This window comes from Zonotrichia leucophrys, chromosome 3 (assembly GCF_028769735.1).
Source record: "Zonotrichia leucophrys gambelii isolate GWCS_2022_RI chromosome 3, RI_Zleu_2.0, whole genome shotgun sequence".
NCBI classification, from domain to species: domain Eukaryota; kingdom Metazoa; phylum Chordata; class Aves; order Passeriformes; family Passerellidae; genus Zonotrichia; species Zonotrichia leucophrys.
In genome coordinates this window covers 62,080,548-62,096,558 of record NC_088172.1, presented here as the reverse complement: position 1 = coordinate 62,096,558, position 16,011 = coordinate 62,080,548, and the positions used below count along the sequence as shown (strand labels likewise).

General features: G+C 39.0%; 1 protein-coding gene across 2 annotated transcripts in view; it reads right to left on the bottom strand.

Annotated features, from left to right (window-relative positions):
- Positions 1 to 3,152: 3,152 nt before the first annotated feature.
- LYST (lysosomal trafficking regulator) overlaps positions 3,153 to 16,011 on the bottom strand; it is a 78,137-nt gene continuing 65,278 nt past the window's right edge. For both annotated transcript variants that reach the window (XM_064708485.1, XM_064708486.1), the window contains exons 45-53: positions 14,778 to 15,008; positions 13,892 to 14,081; positions 12,888 to 13,024; positions 12,056 to 12,154; positions 8,494 to 8,633; positions 8,098 to 8,195; positions 6,899 to 7,055; positions 6,617 to 6,688; positions 3,153 to 5,254 (exon numbers count right to left, since the gene is read on the bottom strand). In XM_064708485.1, the coding sequence (XP_064564555.1) occupies positions 5,116 to 5,254; positions 6,617 to 6,688; positions 6,899 to 7,055; positions 8,098 to 8,195; positions 8,494 to 8,633; positions 12,056 to 12,154; positions 12,888 to 13,024; positions 13,892 to 14,081; positions 14,778 to 15,008 (1,263 nt within the window). In that variant the 3' untranslated portion in view covers positions 3,153 to 5,115. The remainder of the gene's footprint in view (positions 5,255 to 6,616; positions 6,689 to 6,898; positions 7,056 to 8,097; positions 8,196 to 8,493; positions 8,634 to 12,055; positions 12,155 to 12,887; positions 13,025 to 13,891; positions 14,082 to 14,777; positions 15,009 to 16,011) is intronic.

The window sequence follows — 16,011 nt, the reverse complement described above, 5'->3', positions numbered from 1 at the left end:
CTGCCTCGGCCCCTCCGGGTTCCCGCTGCAGCCGCCTCCGGGCCCGGCTCCAGCCGGCGCTGGGGATCGAGCGGTCATCCAGGCATTCTCAAACGAAATCACGGACTTCAGAAACAAAATCAGTTAGGCTGGAAAAGACCTCTGAGATCATCTAGTCCAACCTCTGATCGAACACCACTCTCTCAACTAGACCGTGGCTATCAGTGCCATATCCAGTCTTCCCTTAAACACATCCAGGAACAGTGACTCCAGCACGTCCCTGAGCAGTCCATTCCAAAGTTTAACCACCGTTTACGTGAAGAAATTCCTCCTACTGCCGAGACTTAACCTCCCCTGGTACGGCTTGAGGCCATTCCCTCCCATCCTGTGAGTTGTGACCTGGACGAAGAGACCGGCCCCGCCTGGCTAAGGCCTCCTTCCCGGTGTGGAGAACACTAATGTCTCCCGAGTTTCCTGTTCTCCGGGCTGAACATCCCCAGCCCCTGCAGCCACTCTTCACAGGACCGGAGTTCCTTTCACCACGTTAATTTCCCTTCTCTGGACATGCTCCAGCACCTCAGCATCCTTCCTGAACGGAGGGGCCCAAAACAGCACAGAATACTGAGGGTGCAGCCTCACCAGTGCTGTGCACAGCACAGTCACTGCCCTGGCCTTGCTGGCCCCACTGTTGCTATTCAGGCCAGGATGCCATCGGCCTTCTACAGCTGCCTCATGTTCAGCTGGGTGCTGACCAGCACCTCCACATCCTTTTCCATTGGGCCCCTTCCCAGCCACTCTGTCCCCAGCCTGTAGCACTGTGCCTCAAACAGCAAAGCCCAAACAGCACTGGGGTTTGGGGTGAGAGCCCACAGTGCCTGTCCTGCTCCCACACCAAAAACCAGAAGGATGATGTAAGAGCCGGCCATGAGGAATGGAACTGCTGTGGGAAAGGGGCTGCTTAGACTCACCTTGTTAGGGCTAGTACGTCAGAACAACACAATTCAGCTTCATAGATCAATTTTTATATGCTTCTCCCTATAAAAGCTGTATGGTCCAGCAGCATTTAAAAGTGCCAGTTAACATCTTCAACTGAAAATTTTGTCAGCCATGATAACCCGTTGATAGGATCACCAGTGTCATCAATTTTTTCCCCAGTAAGACGGCTGTTCCCTCTTGAGGGGTGTATGTTTTCTCCTACCTGCCCTCAGCACATTTTCTCATTCCATTATAATGGAGCAGAACTCCCAAGTAACATTTGTTTTCTGTATGGAAGAGACCTATTTCTAAATGTGCTTTGGAGCAAGGGCAGCCTCCTCTGAGATGGAGTCAATAATGGCACTTGGCAGAAGGAGATGCAACAGGAAGAAGGTAAACATCACTAAATATAATTAGGTAAGTTCACAGGCTTCCCATAACTAGAGTTCCAGAAACTGATGGAGACTTCAGTGGCCTGTGCTGCTGCTCTTTCATTCATGTTCAACCACATCATCAATCTACAAAAGGCCCCATTCCATACACAAAGGATTTACATGCTCATGCTGTTAGACAAAGAGCACATTAGATAGCTCTAATCATGAGGCCATTGTCATCAGAATATTTTTACCACTGGATTCTAACAATTTTATGACTTAAGCTAAAATATAAAGGTGGGAAATGGCTGTTTTAAAAACATACTTTCATAATATATTACACAGATATTTATTTTAAATTGCCTTCTTTTAAATCTGCAAACTCTTAACCTTCCACCACAATCAGGAGTCTCCCTTACAGGTTCTGAAAACAATACCCATACAGCCGACACAAATTTCTATTCCTTAAATTTACATGAACTTGGCCCTAATGAGTCTTACATGGGCTTCAGTCAATTGCATTAGAGAATAAGGATTTTAATCTTTTTTCCCCTGGCAATGCTAGCTTAAAGCTGGAAACAATAAGCAAGCTCCTGTTTTACTCAATTACATTCTGTTGTGTAGTCCAGAAGAGTTTAGGGGCCTAATCAGAGCAGCCACCTTTCATTTTTAATCTTTTTTCAAAATTATGAAACACACAACAGAGCCTATTACAGAAACTCCAATGGAAAATCAGTGCCTTTCTGACCCCACTCCAGAGCAGTAATGGCAAATAAATCTCCAAACAGCAGTCAGTAGTTTGTAACTTAATACAGCAGCAAAATAAAAAAAGGTGTCTTGATGTACAGACGCTTAAATATTCCAGTGGGTATTTTTCAGGCCAAGCAGAGCTTTTAAATAGTAATTGTTTGATGGTTTTTTGATGGAGTAGCAGCATACAGAAGTGTGACTTCCATTTTCATATGCAAGGAAAAAACTCAATACAACTTTAAGCAAAAGGAGGCATGAAGAAATTAAAAGGTAAACTAAAAATTTATTAGTAGCAAGCCAGGTGATATTTTCCCCACCACTCCATTGTTATTTTTTACTATTATATTTTTGCTTAATTCAGTTCAGGCTATTTTTTTCCTTCTGTTCATTGTCATGGGTTTGTCTAAGCAGTGGATCTCTAAATGCAAGATCAGGGTTCCCTTTCAGTAATGGGTTGGAGACTCCCTCTCCCACCACAAGTGAATACCCAGCTATTGCCTCCCCTTCCCTTTCTCACCATGTCTCTCCACTACCAGAGCAGAAAGGTTGGGATTTACCACAGGATCCTGCAATCAGGTGGACAGGCCTTGCCCCATGAACATATCCCAAACTCTGGCTGGCAGAAAGCGCCTCACATCCTTTCAGATGCCTCCCCAAGATCCCAGTCTTCCAATTTCCACCCATCTTCCTGAGAATCCAGAGAAAATTTGCTTTTCTGCCTTTGCTGCTCAGACAGGTTTTCAGTGAGAAGGCAGATGGAAGGAAGGGCAATGTCTCTGCTTTGAGAGCCATCATTTCATCCAAATTCTAGTCATGCATCCTATGGGAAGGAAGGACATATGCACACATGTGCAAAGTGATATAGATAGAGTTTCCCACTTCCCATCTCACACTCACCACCTTCAGTTTGACAGACACAGGATGTAGTCCATAAATGGAACTTTCCCACTTGATGATTTTTAAAATATGAAAGACAAGGGAATCAGCAGAAACTGACCTGGAGCAAGGCATGAAAGATTCCCTAAAAGAAGAAAGTTGCAACTAAGCCAAAAACATGTTTCTAATTATCTCAAAATGGTTTGATACAAAGATCTGTTTATTACCCAACAATGTGACAGTGTATATACAAATACAGTGTGGAATGTGACATTTACAGGAAATTTAAGTACATCATGCACAGACACTATTGCAATGTTATTTTAATAGTTCCAGAATATTAAGCTGAATAAATATTCCTTGCTTCAAAAATCATTTTTACTTTTACAGAAAAATATATAATATTGCACTCTTTACAAGGCCAGCAGTTTTGCATATTGGTTTGTAACAAGTGGAATTCTACTTTATAAAAAAATAAGCCTTTGTGAGCAACACCCCAAAACAGGGAGCACAAAAGCACCCCAAAACCACAATGTTTGTCTTTTTTCTCTTAAACAAAGCACATCACATCAACATGAGCCAGGAAGCTTTTCAGTCAGTACTTGGACCTTACATTAACATTTAGACAGAGAAAAATAGGACTAAAGCCATCCCATACAATGCTGCTACAATAATATGCATTTTAAAACTCAATCCATACAATATGCAGCCACTGCTTAATTGAACCAATTGTGTCATGAATTATGAGAACATTTTTCTTAAGTTTTTCTAGTTTGAAAAGTTCTTAAATTGGGAAGTCTCAAGAGTTTCTGAAGACTATTTGGAATTTTCAAAAGAAATGTAAAGATTGCTTGTGTGTGTGTGTGTCACCTTTGTCATGACCTGACAACTCCATGTGAAGTGTTCTGAAAGCAGATGGGCCTTTACCATGAGAAGACACAGCCGTTTGAACGGCAATAGCAGAACACTTCAGTGATAAAAAAGCAAAGCAATTTAAAAGGAAAATGTAACTACATCAGACTTGCGTAGCATTTTTGCTTTACCATTCGCATGACTAGTAGGCACTCAGTCATGATGCCAAGTTTAGAGGTCTTCAAATCCATCAACTGAAATACTAATTTGTCATGTGGCCTAAGATTTCAAATTTTTTAAGCTGTTCACAACAGAGGCTTATTTTTTCCCCCTCATAAAATAGCACCCAGGAATACACGACAAATTTGCACAGTGTATCTGTGTGAACCTTTCCGAATAATCTGATGCTTATGAACATTGATTATTCAAGCAGTTAGATTCAAACATTTTACAGTGTATTGAACCTCAATGACACTGGAACAGGAGCACATCTGTTCCTTCTTTAACACCTCTTTTTAGAGCTCTGGAAGATAAGCTGTGTGTGTACATAACAGATGTTCTGCCACAGAACTGCGATAGCCAACTAGCACAAAGTTAGGGAGTTCACACTGCATTGTGATCTAACCACTGTTTCATGATGCCATGAGGTATCTACCCATCACTAAGACAAATATTTTATTGTTGTCTGTTGCAAAGACTATTACAGTAACAGATAAGATGGCAAAAATTACAAATATAAAGATAGCAGAAATTCTATTTTTAGCATTACAATACCATAAGATGGTGCAAAAAGCACCTACTAAGTTCTTTGCTTCTCAAAAAAAGCAATTTTAAGTGGTCGTTGATTTTTAAGTTTCGGACTGCTTATCCCAGAGCTAACCATCCCACACTCAACTAATCAGATATACATATGCTGACATTTGAATAGATATTTACAGAACTTGATGCTGCTGATATTTTACATACTAAGAGGGGGAATAAGCATCATTAATTTTTTTAAATACTTCTGTCCAAGAAGTGATTTAAAAAAATACCATTGGTGTTTTATATTGCAGCATTGAGCATTTCTTAGCCACTTTGCTGGCACTGGATAATATGACCAGAGCTTCCCGCTGACCTGGATATGCTTCAAGTTTGTGCATGCACATATGCAACCTTACAACCACCTTAGGCCGCTCTTTTTAAAAACCCCACCTATTCAGTCATTCTGGAGACATTCAAAGTACTTCAAAGTCCAGTTCAAGAAGAGCTCCTGCAGCCTATTGGATTAAAGTGCATCAGAGACACGAGGCAGCAGCAGGCCCTGCCGTCACCCCGCCGCGTAGCTGCTGAGGAAGGAGTAGAACATGGGCAGCTTCAGGCGCTGCTGGTCCTTGCGGCACCAGGCGATGACGTTCCCATCGCTGTTAGCCGTGAACAAGTGGTGGCCGTCGCAGGAAAACGTAAGGCTGCAAAACAAGGAGAGAGGCCATCTTTGTACCAAATGGGGCTATTCATAATGCTGGAAGGCATTAAAAGCCCATGAGAGTTCAGCCAACAGAGGTGAGCTGTCAGGGGAGGCCCGGTGCCTACGCTAACACAGCCATATGTTTGCATATATCTGCTTATCCACCTGTACCCAAACAGACTGAACTGCAGCTTTGGCCAGCACTTCAACATCCCCTGCAGTTTAGTACTCATTTCTTTGCAGTGTCACAGCAAAGGCCAGGATTAGCAGCAAAATCCTACCCCTCTTCCCTTCTCTTTCTGAAAGGTTTTCCTTTCCTTTCCTGCAACAGAGCTCAGTGCCCTCTGAACTTGCACTGCTGACAAAGGCAGAAACTAAATCCATCAGACTCCATGGCACAGCACATAACTTTTGTTCAGATGGGCATTTTTTGAGCAGTAACAGGGCTAGTAAAGCCTTTCAGTCATGCCATGAGTAATGTTGGAGAGCATGAAGGTCAGCATCCATTTACTGCCACATTTAAGCAGGAAACTTTAAATTATTCAATAGCTACTAAATCGTTATCTACAAGCTTTGTGAAATATGCTGCTTAAAGGAGGTAACAAAGACAATAACTGCTACCAGACAATCTTCTTAATTTCTAAAAAAAATGGTAGTTTGGATTTTAAAGGGTATTTTAACAACAGTCAAAACAAAATTTTTCAGAGTCATTTGTTACTATGCTAACATTAAGATAAAATTTTGGCATAACTCTAAGACCTTTTGCAGACTAGTGTACCGCTGGGGATATCAAAGAGTCAATCCTTTGACCACCTTCTAAAAACACTTTGGCACAAGAACTCTGCTCATCTAAATCAAGGGGACTCTGAGAAAACTAACTACACAAGCACTCCAAAATGGCAGCTTCCAGGCTACTCTGAGTTGCCTCTTTCTCCACCATTTCCCTCCACCATCAGAAAAAATGGAAAAGGCAGTATTTTCATTTAATTTTGAGGAAGAAACACTGTATATTTAAGTCTGGCATAGTTAAGATTATCTCGTTTTAACTCAGATTCTGAGGAAAAATATTAAATTTTAAAATAAGAGGAGGAGTTACTGTTCAGTTTTCAAGGGAATCCTGCTAATTCCCATCTGCCAGCAGCAGAATGTAGTTATTACTGTCATTACCAATACAGCACACTTGTGCTCACTTTGCTTTCATGAATAATTAGTAGGTTTGCATCGCTCTTTTTAGGCACGGGCATTTGCCTCCTATTTTCATGTTCAATACTCAAGACTATTTTGTTGTGGCTTTGTTTGTGGGTTTAGGGGTTTTTTTCCTAAAGATAAAAATGCATTCATTGTACACTTAAGATCTCTTTACCTTACAATAGGTTTGGCTGACTTCGAAAATGTTATTTCGCGTACCGGCTTCAAATCCCACGTACTCCACAGTCTGAAAGAAAGAGCCATTTTTCTTCACACTTGCTTTTACAAATACTTCAGTGATAAACAATCTATTTAGCAACTGCTAAGACTGGGAGCTGAGTAACAGCTTGTCCACCTTCTTTAAAGCCAAATAGCAGCATGATGTTTGGCTACATGCTCTCAAACTGTAAGCCTAAGTGATAGAGCATTTTAATAAATAAACATTTCAAATGCTTACCTTACAACTCCATTCTCGAGGCCCCCTGCAATCACATTGACAGACACACCTTCAGGCTGGTTAGAGAAAGCAACAGAGCAAATACTTTCCCTGCAGTGCACGTGTCCAACAAGATCACCATTAACTGTCCAAAGTCTCAAATCACTGCCTCCTCCAACTGTAACAGAACATAGCATGGGAGTATTAAGAAAATAAATCTAGATCACAGTTAAGTCAATAACATTTAAATATTCCATGGTACAGAATTCAACTTCTTGAGAGTTCATAACTTTTAAATGACTGAGTAATGTCTGCAATTACTTCTCCCTCTCTCTCTGAGACAGGAAGCACACAAACCACCAAGCCACTGCAGTGATTTAGAAGCCATCACAACCTATTTATGGAGCTGCAGTGATTTAGAAGCCATCACATTCTATTTATGGAACATTTTACTTACAAAGCACTACGTGAATTTACTTTTAATGACCATTAACAGGGAAGGCACTAAGATGGAATTCATACTAGCTATCTAAGCAGTTAGTTCTCATACCTTAACTTGCATTTTAAGCAAAATACTTAAATAGCAAGCACAGTTCTCTTACCTGGTTATCTGGCATTATTTGATTATATCAACAAACTAACAACCCAATTACTGTTTTTGTGTTGAAAGGAATTGTCTTAAAAGGAAATATTATGTCCCTTACACTAATTAACAAATAAAATGCGTTGTAGAAAAAAAAAAAAGGCTTTGTGAGCTATAGAAATGGACTTGAAAGTCTCCAAGTAAGTAAAAAAATCTAAATATTAATTTTTTTAAACTGCCACAATAACATCCCTTGTCCTTTAATACCCCTTGCCTGTATCTGTAGTGCATGGTACTTCCCCAAAGAATTGTACTTTTGACCAAAAAAAAATCTCTCTCAAAATGAAAGCAGCCAACATCACGAAATGGGAGTCTCCCAGGCACCTTTGAAATTTCACATCTTTTTATAAAGAGACCAAGCTGTTGGCCTTCATACCTCTACATTACATTCAAACACCTGCCTAATCACTCCTGGAGAAATTTGTATGTTACCATGTAAAAAAAAGCAAAATGTTGCTCCTGTATGACTGAATGCATCCTCAGATGATTAATACACACTCAGTAACTAATTTAATTACAACTCTCATGATTTATTTCATCTGCAAGTCAAAACAGCTTTCCTGACCGACAAACATACCTGAATCACAAACTGTTGCAATATCACCAGTGGTTTCACTGGCTGAAACTGCAGTCACAGGACTCTTGTGTCCAGCCAGACTCTGGACATAGCACAGCCTGAAGAAAACAAAGAGAAGAAGCCTAAATTTCAGACTCAAATGCAAAAAAGGTCATTCGAGGAAAATCTTAAAACTAATTACATTAATTTCAATCAACATTTGCTCAATTATGGTATTTTTCATATTCACAATAAAATTTTAGCACCTTTTAAGAGAAAAAACTGTGAGGGTTTGACTTCCCAATAAGATATACACAGAACAAATTCAACTAACTTCAAAGGGATAAAGCTACCCAATAGTGGGAAAACCTGTATTTATAAGAAAGCTATGGGAAAAAGTTATATATATACTTGTACCTGTTCAAATCCCATATTATGCAGGTTCCATCTTTGCTGACACTGATCATTATACTGTATGGTTTGCACACAAATAAGCTTGTTATTTCTGCTGTGTGTCCATACAGATGGACTTGTGACTCCATTTCTATCTCTGAAGGCTGAAAAACAGCAAGGTAAGAAACTCTCATGAAAAAGAAAATTAATGTCTCTTTTTCTAAAAAAGATAAGCCTAGTTAAAGTCTTGGATTTCAAAGAACGGTTCCCATTGCTTTTAATTTTAGCATCTATGTTCTTGCTTTATTATGCTTAACACTTTATAATGCGATAAAACATAGCTATGATTGATGTTCAACTTTTTGCTTCCAGTGCTTTAGCCTCAGCAAATACATTGATGTGATCCCATGAACCAGAATGAAAAACTACTGTAGCTCTGTCTCAATTGCACACCTTGAAGTCAGCTGATTTGTTTTCTGCAAGACTGCTCTTTCCATACAACACTAAAATGACAGTTCTCAATGTTTTAGCATCTAGTGAAGACACTTGGAAACATAAAAGGAAAGCCCAGCTTGGAAGTTGTCAATCTCCATACAGCAAGTTACTAGGAATTTCTCAAGTTGGTGCCAAGTTCTTCAATGATAAAGTTGGAAAAACATGCAGGAAGTCAAGTTTAAATACAGAAATGGCTAGGTAAAAATTAAAGCAGCAAAATTTAACACCAAACAACAATTTTTATTCAAGTTATATAATTTTAAATGACTCAGACTTCCTGAAAACTGGCAAAGTTGAAGGATCTTAATCAGAATGCTAATGCTTTATTTAAGACAACTTGCTGTACAGGGATTAGAATAATCTTGGTGAAGGAAGAGAACAGTTTTCTGCTGGTTTCCTCACCCATGTCACAGCACATCACCTGCAGTTTTGTATGAGGGTACAGGATGCCTACCTATAGCAGGTCTACAAAAAAACCCCTTGAAAGTTCAAACAGACACATACACACATGCTGAAGTCACAGGTTGTAGAAAATGTACATTTTTCACTAAAAGAGACAACCTAATCTATGTAGTACTGCAAAAGGCAATGCACAGTCTGACAACAGAAAGACCTGCTAGTTTGCTCTTGCTACTGAGCATCTTATCCTTATAAAAGACATTTATAAAAGCACCCAGGTATCATTCTCAGTGACAACTCACACATAAAAATCCTTCTTTAATCCTTTCTTAGTTAAGAGAAAAGAAAATTATACCAAAATTTTCTATAACAGCAACAAACAAGTCTTGTGTTTTTATGAAGAACTGATTTTGATAACCTTTTTACTGTGGTTCTCCCACTTCTTTAAAGTGTTTCCTCTTAATCTGCATTTCAACACTTGAACCAAAATCAGCACCCACCTTTTGCAGCTTCTCCCTACCACACTAATAGCAATGGTTTATTGATTTTTATAGTAATAATACTGCAATGAGACAAACTGGAATTCTAATACCAAGTGTATCAAGTTATATTAAGTTCTAATAAGTCATGAAATAGGTACTTCTCACGCCTGAAATGTTTTCCCCTTCTTACTTTTCCCCCGCTTTTAGGTGACAAGCCCTAAAATGGTATCTAGATATGGGAAAACATGCATTTACATATCTGTCTTTAAACAGCAGCTCTTCTGCCTACAGGAGTCGAGAGGGGAATTGAAATTCTTCCCAGTTTTACCCAAACAGGTCCTCCAAGTGAACTCTCTGTTTGCAAGACACCTCTAACAATCAGCAAGTGAAGGCTGAAATAATGTGTACAACCAGACACCTGTGGCTCGGGCTCATGCAGGTGTGACTGACTGTCAGCACAGATCAGAGCCAAAGCAGCACTTCATGGGGTTTTCACCATTGTAAGGCAAGGAAAAACAGAGCACCTGGAGCACAACATGGAGCCAGTTTTGAATTCTGACAGCATGCCTTTAAGTTCCCACACCCAATTAACAACACTTTGTACTTCATGCCCATGTATTGCATTTATACAAATGTGAAATGGCAAAATATTCACGTTTCAAGTACTGCATTATAACAAACAGTTCACTTTATTGCTGATCAGCTTACAAGATGGATACAGAGCAGATGTCAGGAAGCACATTTGCATTCCCTGCAGCCCTGACTTGGGTAACTGGCTCAACGACAGGAGCTACAAAATTGACACAATGTCCCTCTGCCTGGGGCACGTAAAACTGTCAGTGCTGAGAAATTCAGTAAAGATGGTCTCAAAGAACATCATCTGTGCAGATGAACAAAAATCACTTTTTTCTAGGAAACGGAAGGAACTCAAGAACCATAACCCCACTAACTAAAGTTTCTTTTCAGCTTCGCAGAAGGCAAGTATATTCAATTTCTAGTTAAAAAATAACTGGAATCCAAGTCTCAGTACAGGTTATTTACAAGTTCACTATTCTGGGAAGCAGTAAAGGTGCCTGACTTATGATCCCACTAAGTAAAGCTTGCAGGCTTGAAGCTCTGCTTCATTTCCTGAACTCAAAGTGCTGCTGAGCTTAGGATGTATGAGTGGCAGACCACCAGAAACTGCAAGAAAGTCAAAGGGAAAAAAATTCTAAAAATCACTCTGTTTATGTTCTTCCTAGTCTAAGCATCTGCTATTTGCCACTACTGAAAACAGAAAACTGGGTAGGCATAGCAGACCATACCAAGGTTCTCTCCAGCTCATACTAATGTAGGGATTCAAGAGGATCAAGGAGTACAACACCAAATATGTTTGCAATACCTGTGTCAAGCTACAACTAGGAAATCACTTCAGTTCAGTTGTTGCTATGGGTAATACTGTAGAAACACCTAAAACGAGCTGTTAGGAAAATTGTCTACTCTTTGTTAAAACTATGGAGAACAGAAGTTACTGCTAAAGAACGAATGGAAGATTCAGATGGAAGCTTGAAAACTCAGTCAGAATCAGATTCTTAATTTTGAGTTTGATTTATGCTATTTTTATCAGCAAACAGTATCAAGGGACTTTCTACAACTCTCAGTATTTTCCACTAATAGATTAGGTAATGCAAGCTACTTTCTGCCTTCCCTACTCACAACTTTGCCCCTTGGAGAATATGACAAAGTAAAGAGGCTTGGTGGTTAGTATATATACACTGTCTGAGAATTCATCACTTAAACTCTGTAGTTTAAGTGCCTTCTGCACTTGAATTATTGTTTACTTTGGGGAATTGCATTGCACAGCTTCAGTTAAAGCACTGAAAGTCTCTGTCTCCCGCACAGAAGTTACTCCTTAATGCAGGGAGCTTCACTGTGCCAGAGAGCTTCAGTTCCAGCCCTGTCCTGAACACAGTCAGAGCTGTACATGTTGTGCACTCAGGTGATGAGGACTGACTAAAGCCTAGCTGTATGTAAACAGCAGCTTAAGAAAAACAGGCAAACAAACATGCTGAGATGTCAGAGGAGCCTTCAAAATAAATACTAAAAACCCATATAAGTTTTTAGTCATTATCCAGAATACAGCTTTTTCTCATTTTTCCTGTTTAAAAAAAAGACTGTAATACTGAGTACACTAAATCCTTTATTTATGAATTATTTCCTATGTAACTTACTGTATTGCTGGTGAATCTGTTCATATATGCTGTGATGACGCCAGATTTACTACCTGTGAACAGCTGACAACTGTCTGGCACCCAAGCACAACTTGTTACCTTGAAAAGACAAAACAAATCCAGGAAAAAATTAGAACAGAAAAACTATTCTAACTGCTGTTCTCATTAAGCCACAGCATTTGGTCAAACCCATTCTTTATTAGTTATCCTATGAAAAGACATGTAAAACACCTAAGCTAAAGAAATCCAAGAGCTAAAATATAGCTATTCTAGGTTGTATTTTTTACTATGTCAAAACAGAGTAAAGAGGGAGTTTTATGTAGCCAGGAATTCATAGCTAAAGAGCAGTGCAGACTAGTGCACACTTCAAGATCATCCACCAAAATCTTTTTGCAAGATCTTACCAGTCACTGGATTGTGACAGAAATTATGTAGCTTTCCCTAAAAATCTTATAGACAATCTTTTTCAAATGGATCCTAAACTAGAGTGGAATTTTTCTTCCAACATGAAGCACCTACACTTTTTTTCTGTATTGATTTTTCTTGGGACAAAACTTAAAACTTGATTACATTCACAGCAATATTCTATAAGAAGGAAAAGATACAAAAATCAAATTAATTCAAAAGGAATCTTTATCTAGTACAGGAAAACAACAAGGAACAAGATAAAACAGTGGAGCGCATTCCAAAGCAAATCAAAAAGATTAAAAGGAGTTGCGACTGGATGCTCATCTCCAAAAAAGGCTAAAGCAAGAGTATCCCACTGCCAAGTCAAGCCACCACTTAAACTACCAATATTAAACTGAAGAGCAAGAGACTGATTTTGTTTTACCTGATGGAGCTGAGAGCTCTGTATAAAATTGACTGGAGGCTCACTTTGCTTGCTCTTCAGCCGTAAGATGTTATCGGCATAGCCCCAGCTCAGGATGGCTGACCACTGAATGTCAGTGTTGTGCATGCTCCTCACGCCTGAGGGAAGGCACACAGCATGGTGTCATGTGCACTGCAAGCCTCAACCATTCACACAGTCAACAACAAAAGGCTCAGGTTCATGTTTTATCACAAATTCAAATATAACCTCCCCAAAGTTTCAAAAGAAGGTATTGTCTGCAACATATTATAAACAAACAGTTTTCAGAGACCTAATAAACACTCCATCTTCTCCAAAGACATTTTGCAACCTGGACAAAACTTTTTTGAAGAAGAGATGCATCATTTGAGAACAGAGAAAAAGGGCAGATAATACCACCTAGAGAAAGAAGTGCTTGTAACTTCAAGAAGAATGTTACTTATTTTTGTTGACTAAATGTGATTTATTTTTAGAAAGCCTGCACTAGTATATGCCACCAAGAAAACAAAAGATTGTGAGAACTTGTTTGTACATTCTCAATAAGAATCCCTCCAAGAAGTTTAACTGAAAGCAGAAGATTCTTCACCTCTGCTTTTTTACTGCTAACTTTCCTCATTGTCTGCCTCTAAAATCCATTTCTTAAGTTTTCCTTTCTGTTGCCACATGCATTTTTTCATCTCTTTTTCAGTTCTTGGACCCAATCTGTTGGCAAGTTCTAAAGTTAAATTCTCATGCTTCAGCCACTTCAATGAAAAATATGAATTACAGAATGCCTCTATTGTAGTTTTGAAAGTTATAAGGAAAATCCACCCTCCAGTAAAGATACCACACATGTGGAAGCTGTTAATGGAATTATAAATTAATCTTTGGCAAAAGCAACTAAACTTGGGAAGTTTGCAAGAGAACAATAGTAGGATTAGATTTATTTTTTTTTAGGCTCATTTCACATATATTGTGCATATAGAGAATAAAGCACAAATTCATACCTTGCTCCTTGCTATATATCATCAAAAGGCAGAACTTGCTGGATAAGCCACAGATAGCCTTAGTTGGTAAAGCTTGAAGGGAGCCAAACCTTTCTCCATGTGGTTGGCTAAAGCATACAACAGGGTCTGGAGCACTTGGGGAACCAACGTATTCTCCCCACTTCAAGCCCTTTATCCATGGTAATGGACTCTAAAACAAGCACAGACAAGGTTCAAATTATAGAACTTTCAGAAAAACCATTTCATTAGTAATGTAGAATGATTCATGTCACTTTCCTGTAAGCAATCACATGGTAAGCACAGCTGAAGTCTTTACTCCAAAACCACTAGAGAGACAAGTTCAAAGCACTTTAGTACCATCAGTTAAACTGTTTGCTTTAAGGTAGTTCTACTGCTTCTTTAAAGGCATAGGCTGCAAGCTTCTAGTTTAGGTAGTTTAGTGAAAAATACAGATCTCTACGTCCAAGGATGAAGTTTATGACTGGACTTTAGGGAAAAAAAGTGCTTGTAGTGAAGAAAGTTTAATTGTCCTACAGGCAGTAAAAAAGCTGAGGATGGAATGAAAGAAAGCACAGTATGTGTTTGCTGGCTATAGGTCTGCACACAGATTCCACAACTCATCATGGAAACTATGCAACTGGTTAACTGAAATGCTTTCCAACACCTATTTCCCAAAACCAAGACAAACTCAGATCTTAGTTTACACAAAATATCACCAAAGCATGAAAGTAATTTTCACTATCACTTCCTAATTTTATGTATTTTCTTTACAGTATAATAAAACAAGTAGCACTTTTAGGAAGAAAATTCTAAACAAAGGGTACAGGTACAACAATTACAGCACATGGACATTAATTAAACCATCTTGCAATTGAAAATTACATACTGGGTAAATGATTTCTTTAGTGTGTTCTCTGGTTTCTCTGAAAGCAAACTGCACTAGCAATCCCATGGCAGCAGGAAGCTCTCCTTCCATGATAAGCCTGGATCCAGGTCTACTGACATGTGCTGTGTGAAACAGCTGGCGGGGCGTTTGTCCATATGTTTTTATCATTGTTTCAAGGGCTCTTCTCTGAACAGGATCTTCAACAGCAGAAACATCCATCCCAAAATACGTCTATAGGCAAAAAAAAAAGGAGAGGGGCAAGAATAAGCTCATTGGGTTTGTCTTTGGGAAAGATTTTGCAACACATTCACACAAATTCAGAGGCAGACTCTTCAGCTGTTTGCTTAAGGTGTGGACGAGAAGAGATCCCACAATGACTGTGCTGACATAAGAGCCACTGAGAGCATAACCTTGTCACCTCCTCTTTACTGGAATAAACTACCACTTTAAGGATACTCATGTGAGCTGCTCCTACATATGCCATGACTAATTTCTGTTGAAGGTTTTTTTTTTGAGACCTTTACCAATCTGTGCAAAACTGGAAGGGTTGCTGATGATAAACAAAAGAATTAGAAAGAGCTGGAGAAGTTTATTTTCTTTACCATTTTTTAATGAGCATATTAAAGCTCTCTTTTGGGGTAGGGAAGGAGAAAGAAACCTCATACTTCAACAGAGTGCAAATTATTTCCTTCTATTTGTCTTTTTCCAGCCTCTCCAACTGTGCATCACACACTTTTTCTCAACCACACTAAAGGCCTTGACTTTTCACTTTAAAAAATAATGAATGTACAAACTTAATATTTGAAGCACATGGTACTAAGTCAATACTGAAACTCAAAAAGAGTAAAAGAAAGTGAAGTATTTGGATGGCTACTTGACAAAGGCATCATTGCCACACACTACCATTTTATTAGCTTTTCCAGTCACAGAACAAACACTAAAACCAGGAAACATTTGAATGCATTTATAACCAGAACTACCTGCTGAGCAAACCTTGTGATAGAGTAAGGATTGAAGCTAAAGAATGCAATTCAAGATATCCATGTTGCAATTATGCAGTAAAACTCTGCAAGTCCTAACATTAAATGAAGACTTATTTGAAATTAAATTTACTGTAGAGAAAAGTGCTCATTAGTGGGACAGAACACAGGACGTGTATGAAGGCAAACACCATGAGCTCAGGACACACACAACTATTTCAATCCTATCAAAAGCTGCAGCAGCACCTGCCTAA